The sequence below is a fragment of the Lactuca saligna genome, chromosome 2 (genome assembly GCF_052625555.1).
Source record: "Lactuca saligna cultivar CGN05327 chromosome 2, ASM5262555v1, whole genome shotgun sequence".
In the NCBI taxonomy this organism is placed as follows: domain Eukaryota; kingdom Viridiplantae; phylum Streptophyta; class Magnoliopsida; order Asterales; family Asteraceae; genus Lactuca; species Lactuca saligna.
In genome coordinates, this window is record NC_136418.1 from 11,241,157 (window position 1) to 11,251,151 (window position 9,995).

At 36.4% G+C, this 9,995-nt stretch overlaps 1 protein-coding gene across 1 annotated transcript; it reads right to left on the reverse strand.

The window, feature by feature from the left end:
• Positions 1-6,985: 6,985 nt before the first annotated feature.
• LOC145030685 (Cwf18 pre-mRNA splicing factor) lies at positions 6,986-8,851 on the reverse strand. The gene is made up of 5 exons (XM_078979081.1): positions 8,716-8,851; positions 7,898-8,075; positions 7,570-7,702; positions 7,365-7,479; positions 6,986-7,273 (listed from the first exon to the last, which is right to left on the reverse strand). Exons 2-5 carry the CDS (start codon positions 8,053-8,055, stop codon positions 7,209-7,211), a joined length of 471 nt encoding a protein of 156 aa, XP_078835207.1. The 5' UTR covers positions 8,056-8,075; positions 8,716-8,851; the 3' UTR covers positions 6,986-7,208.
• Positions 8,852-9,995: the final 1,144 nt, after the last annotated feature.

Consider the following 9,995-nt stretch of genomic DNA (forward strand, 5'->3'; position numbering starts at 1 on the left):
CTGACAATCATAGATTATTGACCTGGTATGGACGGGTTTGGGTTCAATATTTTGGTGAGGTTAGGCGGACTGTGTTGGAGGAGGCACACAAGTCTAGGTTTTCAATATACCTTGGAGCCACCAAGATGTACCGAGATTTGAGACTTAGTTACTGGTGGTCATTCATGAAGAGAGAGAGAGAGAGAGAGAGAGAGAGAGAGAGCATGGTATGTTGAGAGGTTCTTGACCTATCGGATGGTCAAGCCCGAACACCAGAGGTTGGATGACAAGGTGTAGCCCTTGGAGGTTCCCATGTGGAAATGGGAACATATTACTATGGATGTAACATTCGAAAACTTTACACCAAATTTAAACTTTTCAAGCATAAATAAAACCAAATAGTAATTTTTTACAAAAGTGTTTTCAATTCATTATTCAATCAAAGTGTCCAAAAAGCCAAATCATAGGATGAGAAGCGGTACGGTCACACCTTCACCTTTCCATGAACTCCTGAGGTACTTGAAACAATAAACTAAAAACTGTAAGCCCGAGGGCTTAGTGAGCTACCCCCAAAATACCAATACCACACTGATAATACCATATCTATAATAAGCAATTAATCAACATGCATACTGGGCCATCGGCCTGACTGGACTGCCCTATAGGGCCTACAGTCCAACTGGATCTACATTGAGCCTTCGGCATGACTGGACCGCCACGTGGGCCTACAGTCTTCTCGGATCGCTCCTAGGGTGTGTTGGCCTTCAGCACAAAGCAGGACCGCCTCAACCCATGCAACAAGCAAATAACCATGTGTCCATAACAAACATTTACTGGCATACACAAAACATCGTACATATCTATCTCACTGATTACCAAACATATCAATCTATCATAACTAGAGCACTGACCTAGCAGGTCACTAACATATCAATCCCTACGGATCATAAGAACATAACATATAGTCTATCCTGATTCTGATCTAACGGATCATATCCGCATGTAGCATACCATAACGACAACAACTAAAGGGTCGGCCTTGGTGCCTTAGACCCCATTGATATAGTGAGGATAACTCACCTTGCAGATGTCGACTCGGAAGATAAACTTCAACTCTCGGGTCACTTGACACAGGCTCCACCACCTATTACCATAGTACAATATACTCATAAGTCCTTAACCTTATAAGGTACTCCATAACCCACTAGTAAACCCCTGGCCAAGGTCAAAGTCCTTCGTCAAGGTCAACAGTCCATGTTGACCTTAACTCGTTGAGCACCCTCGGCTACTCGCCGAGTTCCTTGAAGCACTATCCAACTCGCCGAGTCATTGACGTGACTCGTCGAGTTCCTCCGATTCTTGATCACACTTTTAAGCCACCCGTCGAGTTTCGTTCTTGCAACTCGACGGATACACACGCATACATATCCTGGAGAAAACTCATCCAACTCGCCGAGTTGTTCATACAACTCGTCGAGTCTATGACAATCTTCATCGGACTCGCCTAGTTGCTCATCCAACTCGTCGAGTTTAAGGCCATCTTCATACGACTCGCCGAGTCAACCTTGCAACTCGCCGAGTTCCTTCAGCCCTTAAGCCACACAGACTCATTTAAGCCATGCAATGGCTCCAAATTACAGATCCAAACTTCTAGAGCATGCTTTTCACGTAAAGTTGAAAACTTTACGTGTATGCATGGCTAAAAAGGCTCTTAATGGCAATTCTAAGCTCTTAATGGGGTTTCATGCACAAGGAGGGTTTCAATCACCCCCATACCTGCAACTTTATGACTCTAGGACTTAGGAAGGGTCCAAATCTGAAGTTACAACTTCAGATCTACCCCATAGCTCCCCATATCAACTTAAAATCCATAAAACCCTAAAACTCAACCAAAAGAAAAGAGATCTGGATGGAAAGGGAAGTAAAGATTGCAACTTGATACCTCCAGAAAATGCTAGCTGAGGTAAGTTATGCTTCCCACACCTTCCTTGCTTCAACTCCTTTGCTCTTCAAGCTTTTCCCTCCTAGCCAACCTTCTTTCCAAGGCTTAAATCACACCAAGAAGAGTACCACATGAATTAGGGTTTCACGAGCTTCTCAAAGACTGTAAAGAGGCCAAAGGAGGCTGAGGCTCCTTTAAATAGGGTGCAAAACCCCGGGATTTACGGTTTCATCTGTCAGCTCCTACTCATCGAGTCCCTTCATGTACGCGGCGAGTAGGTCACTAAACATGCGTATCAAACCCGTTGCTACTCGACGAGTAGGGTAACCAACTCGTCGAGTAAGCCTTGAAACCAATTAAATTCTTATTTAAACGATACCTAGGAATTGGGGCATTACAATGGATTTCATCACCAAGTTACCTCATACGGATAAGGGATTCAATGCGATATGGGTTATCCTGGACCATCTGACCATGAGCGCTCACTTTCTATCCATTCGAGAGACTTTTTTGGCCGAGAAATTAGCCGATTTGTACATGCGCAAGATTGTTGCTCGACATGGTATTCCAATCTCCATTATATCTGATCGAGACGTTCGATTCACATCTCGTTTTTTGCAGAAGTTCCATGAAAAACTGGGTACAAGGTAGCATCTTAGCAGTTATCATCTGCAGACTAACGATCAGAGTGAGCAGACCATTCAAACACTTGAGGACATGTTGAGAGCATGTGTCATAGACTTCGATGGGAGTTGGGACTCCTACCTTCCCTTAGCTGAGTTTTCTTACAACAACAGTTGTCACTCCAGTATTGGTGCACCGCCATTCGAGCTTCTCTATGGGAGGAAGTGTCGTATCCTGGTTTGTTGGGGAGAGGTTGGTCATAGAGTCATGGGAAGAACTGAGGCAGTCCTTCAGACGATAGAGCTTATTCAGCATATTAGATAGCAATTGCAGATAGCTTAGAGTTGGCAGAAGAGTTATAAGTTGATGACATGGTTTTGCTAAAAGTATCACTCTGGAAGGGTGTTATACACTTCAAGAAGAAGGGAAAGTTGGGTCCCCAGTATATTGGGCCATTTCGAGAGATCGCTAGAGTTGGAAAGGTAGCTTACAGATTGGATTTATCTGAGGAGCTCAGTTAGATTCACAACACCTTCCATGCATCTCAACTTCGGAAGTGTGTGGCTAACAATTCAGCGGTTTTTCATATGCATGATATCCAGGTTGATCATCATCTTAACTATGTTGAGAGACCAGTAGCGATTTTGGATCAGAAGATGAAAACCTTGTACAAGATGGTGGTGTCTTTGGTCAAGGTTCAGTGGCAGCATCGGAAGGGTTCTGAACAGATGTGAGAACCCGAGTCATAGATACGAGAGCATTACCCTGAGTTGTTCACAACAGCGGACTTCGAGGACGAAGTCTAGTTCAATTAGGGGAGAATTGTAACATCTTAATATTGAGGTATTTTTATTTTATCCCTAAGTATGAGAAGTAATTTCATTTTTTTGACCTTGGATGAGAATCAATTGCAAAATTTGACCAAATGGCATTTTCGTAAATTTTGGGATCAGCTTACGTACGCTGTGCATTCCCCCAAGTACGATGGGCGTACATGCTACGACCCCAAACCCTAATATTTACAGTTTGGATCCTATTTAAGCATCCTTATGTCCCCGAACTACCTTCTTTCATCAGCCTCCAACCTAATTTCATCCCCAAGCAAACTCTAATCCATTTTAGAGCATTCTTGAGAACTTTTGTGTGTTTTGATAACCTTATAGGAGAGAGAAAAAAGAGAATATCATCTTGGAGGAGTGGGAATCTTTAGATCCAGAATAACAACATCATTTAGCATCATTTGGAGGTAAAAAGCTCTGAACTTGATTAAGAGTTGTTTAGATATTGTTATGAAATAGTGTTCTTTTGGTCCCATAAGTTTGGTATTATGATAGGAATCTTAATTGTTAGATTCCTCTCATGCATGTGTTACAAGGTCCTAATTGGTTAAGTAGTTAGGGTTTTAGTGTTTGGGCACTTATTGACCATGCAAGGTCATAAATTTGGAAACTTTATGGTTAAGGACATTAGTTTAGGGTCAGATCTAAGAATTAGATAAAAAAAAAAAAAAAAAAAAAAAAAAAGCTTAAGGGAATAAGCTCTTAATAGAAAGGTTGAAGGAAGGTTGTGTACGATGGGTGTAAGGGTTGGTACGATGAGCGTATTGGGTCAGCTTCGCATTTTAGGTCAAGGGATGAGTACACCCCACGTACAGGCTGAGTACAGTGTACTCAGCTGTGTTGATGAAGTTTGACTTTTTAACTTTGACCTATTTTGACCAAGTTTGACCTAAGGTTATTTTGAGTATTTTTAGTGGTATTTGAGACAGGTGATCATGTACATCCTTCGGTTTTATGTTATTTAGATTTGGGGATACTCTGATTACTAAAATACACTTTTGAATCAATGGTTTTGTAAACAATTATGGTTTTGGGTTGTTTTGAAAAGTTAAAATTTATTGTGATTTTTGGAATGTTACAATATATTTCCTCACACGTGTCTAGAATGCCCTCATTACAACAAAATGTTCCAAATTTGGTTCTCTTAAGTGCCGCACCAAGTCACTTTCCTAAGTGAATCCATATGTTTATGTGAAACTGCGGTTTCAAAATACCACCAATCATCGCCACCGCCGCCACCCCCATGACTGACACCACCTCCACTATCAACCCATGTTGCCCACCACTACCGTTTTCTAAAAATAAAAACCTATAAAAAATATACATCTAAAAATGTTTTCTAATTTTCTAAAACAAAATTGAAAAATGAATAAGTTTATCTAAACGCATTTTGTAAATTTTCTAATGAAAACTGAAAATGAAAACTTATTTCATTTTTCTAACAATTGAAAACGAAAATTTGTTTTTTCCATAACTAAACGCAACCTTGGAAAAACAATTTCCATTTTCCACTTTCATTTTTCAAAAAAATGAAATCAATTATCATTAGAGATTTTAGAAAACGCATTTAGTTAAAAATTTATTTATTTATTGTTTTTTGTTTTAGAAAATTAGAAAAAATGTTTAGATGTGTATTTTTTCATCGATTTCATTTTTAGAAAACAGTGGTGGTGGTAAGTTGGAGGTGGGTGGTTGGGAAATGATGGTGGTGGCAACGGTGGTGATGGTGGTCGTGATAAGGGTCGTGGCGGTGGTCATGATGCAGAGCTTATTGGACTTTCTTATAGGGAAAAGTGGGGTTGACATCTTTGATTGTTTAACTATCAAGGGCGTTTTTCATTGCTGTAAGAATCAGGATTGAAATAATGTGGGTTGGCTTTTGAAATATTGAATAAAGAAACTATGAGTTCTGATCCTTTATTGGCGTTTATTCATTTCTATATCACGGCCTACATCAGTGGTGTCAAAGTCCTTTCGATCTTCCCCACCACCATGGCAAGTAGAGGACGACATGGAAGGGCGGTGGTGGTGGTGGTGATGATGACGACAACGATGATGGGCTAGTGGTAGTGGTGATGGTGGATCGGTGATTATGGTAGTGTGGCGGGGGTGGGGATGTGGGAGTAGATGGGTGCGTGGATATTGGTTGGGGTGGAATGGCGGTGTGAAAGAATGTGTGTTTGTATTTTAGAAAACTCTGGAATTAGAAAAATATTGAAAACAATAATTATCAGTTTTTTAAAATTTTCTAAGTTTTTTAAAATTTTGGAAAATAGCAAAATTTCATTGTGAAAATTTTAAAAAAAAAAAAAAAAGATGTTGAACTAAATGCGTTTTCAAAATTATAATTTTTCTTAGAAATTTTTTCCGAAAAACAATTCATTTTTCCGTAACCAAACGCACCCTTAGTTTTTTCCACAATTCTCCAAATGAGTTTAAAAGTTTATTTCAACGCCAATGAACCAAAATATATTCAGATCTCAAAATAATTATTCCAAATGATCAATTCAGACTAGAATCAAAAGTAGATTGTTATTCCAATTTATTAAATCCATTCAAATGAAGTTCTAGATTCAAAGTTCAAACACATCAAAAGAATACATGATCTCAACATAACCTTCAAATCATTCCACTCACAATTTAGAAGCCACTAGTCTAATATTTTGTATTAGTTAACATCATTTGAGATTAGGATAAGCTAGATTGACCACAAATTTATGATTCATAATTTCCCGATCTCTTATGAAGATATAATCAAGCAAAGGAAATGAAGAAAGATCGGTGAATTAATGGTAGAATTTAAGCTAGATATTCATCTTTCATCAATTCCACCACAGAATCACGAATTTGCAAGGATTCAAAACCATTGGTTCCTAGATGAAGACGATTAGTGATGAGGATCGGTCGGATTTTGGCTAAAACCAAAGCCAAACCATAGAAGTCGGTTTTTTCGGTTACAAACCCATGGGGGTTCGGGTTCTATATGGGTCTGTTTTACAGTTTTCAGTTTTGGTTTGTAGGATCTTGGGGTTTGTGGGTCATAATTTTTTGGGTTTTCATATTCAAACCCATTAAAAGTTCGTTGCTGTAAAATAAACAATATTAAATCCAATTTAAATACTAAAAGAGCTATTAACTAATAACCACCTAAGACGTGAGAGTATTTTCATTTTTCTTAACGATAATATATATATATATATATATATATATATATATATATATATATATATATATATATATATATATATATACTAAAAAATACATATGGTGGGTCTTTTTTGGTCAGATTTTGGACGATTTTTAACCCCATGGATCGGGTCGGTTTTATTTTTATTATGGTTATTTCTTTATCATTTTGGGTTTTTTATTATTTATCTTATTTATTTATTTATTTATTTATTTATTTCCTTAGAATTAAATATTTTTATTTTATTAAATTTTCAATTATACTTCAAATACTAAAACTTCTAGCCCGAAAATATGGGTGCTACATTAAGTATTGCATACACAAACGCAAAAACAGTTCCTTTTTTTGGAACAAAAACACCATCTAAATTCAAGTAAATGACAATTTTAACCTTCACAAAGAAAGATAAACATATGCACCAAAAACATAAGTCTATTAAGATTAGAGCCACAACCAACATAGAACCAGATTAACCCCGATAGAGAAATATGTTCCTTCAAAAATCCTAAATACAAGCTCGAAGTTTTTCAGTTTGTTTCCTATTGAAGTAACATTGTTACTAAAAACTGTTACAACTTTAATAAACTAAATTTTAGTTTGCAAGTGTTGACCTTAAAGTTGTTGATTCGTTTGTTTTCTAGTTCCCAGAATCATCATCTTTGCCATCTTCTTCAGCCAACTGCTTTTCCTTTTCTTGTTGCTCTGCAAAACGTACAACATGATGTAAGTGAAGTGCCAAACATCACCTTCAACAAGAGAATTAATAAAAATCAAAAATAAATAAATAGCATACCAATAAGTTGAAATATGGCCTTTTGTGTACGTTTTTCAAGCTTATCAAGTTTCTTCTGTACATCCCTTCTAAGATCCCAGTTCGGCTTTTTGGGGGCAATGTTCAAAAAAGGATCCTGGAAAACATTTGAGAAACTCATTATATTACTACATAAAATGAAAAACAAATCTATAGAAGGTTAATTAAAATAAACATCAAAATTTACCTTCTTTTCCTCTTCAATGGGAGGTTCACTAGCTACAGGGTCTTCAAATTTTGGTAACTTTGGTGGAGCAAGTTTACCCTCTTGAAGCTGCTTATCATGAGGAAGGTAATTTCGGAATTTCACATTAACATCACTGTAAAAAAATTCAGTACTTTGTTAGCATTTACACTGCCTTTATACAGAAAACCTCACCTTGCACTATTTAATGTCTGTTTATTGTGTAAAAAGGACACAATTTAAAACAAATTATATGTCATTTGTTTTCTAGTGAGCAGTATATCAAAATTAAATTGAAAGCTAGAAAAGGGAAAGGATTGTGGATGCTTACTTTTCTTCATCATCGTTTCCATTTTCATCTTCCTTATCATTGGGTGCTCCATCTTCTTCAGGATTTTCAAGAAGTTGTTGAGCAGCTTTCAAAGCTTTCAGCCTCTCACGTCGGGCTGCTGCTGCTTGCTCTATGGTTTCTTCTTCATCAATAGCCATCTTTCAAGATCACCACTCACCTATACACCAATTTATAAGATTGTATTTGAACAATTTTCTTACAATCATAATAACAGAGGGCATGATATATGGTTACAAATTAGTAAGACTGCATATTATTTGTTATAAACTTGTAATCTATTGCCAAGTTTCTCTTGAAAACGATATATTCCCTCCAAATGGGGGGAGTAGCAAACCCTAGGCTGAGATTTTTCAAATCAAACCTACTGTTCCAATACGAGTTTTACCTTAGCGCTTATAGGTTTATATAAGTAAGTTTCTTATAATATTTGTAATACAGAGGATTTCATATTCAGAAGCTGGAAGCATTCCAGCTATCATAACAAGTCGTCAAAGTTCGTCTTTAGGTTTTACATTTACGGAGGAAGTAATAACATCTTTCTTTAATTACGAGGGTTTGAACTTTAGGGTTTATCAGTAATAGAGATCTGCAGATTCTTCCACGCATATCAACTGACTTTCTATTAGGAATTCAACAATTAGCTATAAAAATACTAATTCGAAAAAATCTCAACTTTAAACAGTGCTATAAGTTCGATTTAACAAATTATAGCAAAATTACATTTATAAAAAAATAGCTTGTAGATATTAGTCAATAAATACACATAAAGAAACACGAATTCAGAGCAGAAAACTTACTTGATTAGAGGGAGATTGAAGACGAACGAAAGCGGGAACCGAAGTTACAATCGATAAAACTTTCTGAAATACTCCCAAAATCCACCCGCACAGCACTCAGCAGCGGTATTGTATTTTTAGTGAAGTACAATTTCGTCCCTCAAATATGTATCAATTTGGATGTTTAGTTTATTAAGGAAGTTTTTCGTATTTTTTTTATCCAATACATTCTTTCATATATTATTCAGATCTAGTAAACGTGTCATGTCATGTCATGGTAGGTTGAAAATTAAAGAATTGAAAAGTTTAGACCCTAATATTACATGTTTAACCTGTTTACTAAACAGATAGAAATCTTTTACTAAAACTCGTTTATTTCATATTGAGTTTATATCGGGTTATATTGTTTAGGGTTTAGACCTTATAAATGTGTTGTATCATGTTGGGTTGAAAGATATTGAACCTACCCTTACCTATTTAATTTGTGTGTGTTGTGTCGGTCTGTTTAGTTAAAGCTTTAAAAGGGTTGCAATCTTTTAATAAAACTTTTTTATTTCATATCGGTTTTGTGTAGAGTTAGTGTGTTATGTCAGTTTTTGCCAGCTATATTTAATATCTTGTATTTATGTAGCACATAAGATTAAGTTATAAAAAATGTTCTAACATTAAGTTTAGGAGTGGTTAGGATTGTTTATTCTATTTATTGAGGCTTAAGAGGATGTTTACTCTACGAATCATCTTTGGGTACCAAGAAATAACATTAAGTTTAGGGGCGATTAGGATTACTCATGTTCTTTAACTTCATCATGTGGAACTTCCTTCATTTTTAGCATGACCTCCTTCATCTTTGGTATTAACACTTATGTGGGTCAAAGGGGTGTCAATTGGCTTCTTCAATGATATAACCTCAACAACCTCTTTTGTGATCAAATGATAGGTCTAGCATGATTGACTCCACATCTTCATCATAGCCTTCACCGGAAGTACCTCCTTTTTGGTCATTTTTTCTCCTCAATCCAATCAATTATTGGTTCAATGAAGTGGTCAACATATACACTAACTTTTCCCTCATTAGCGTCAAGGGTGTAGAACTCGGTACTCAGTACTTGTTCGGCCGACTGCCGAGTAGCGAGTACTCTTGAGTACTCGGATTCGGTAATTCATGTAGAAATATTTGTAGAAAAATTATATATGTCAAAATCATAAGTTAATTGAAATATATAACAAAATTAGATACATGTGAATACACAAAAATTGAAAAACACACAATGGTCTCACTACGTGAATAATTACTAAAAATT

Bases quoted from the DNA above. Each gene is read 5' to 3' on its own strand.
- LOC145030685 (XM_078979081.1), bottom strand. From the start codon at position 8,055: ATGGCTATTGATGAAGAAGAAACCATAGAGCAAGCAGCAGCAGCCCGA. The intron at 7,703-7,897 runs GTAAGCATCCAC...ATTTTTTTACAG, and splicing joins GGAAACGATGATGAAGAAAA to TGATGTTAATGTGAAATTCC. The intron at 7,480-7,569 runs GTAAATTTTGAT...AATGTTTTCCAG, and splicing joins CCATTGAAGAGGAAAAGAAG to GATCCTTTTTTGAACATTGC.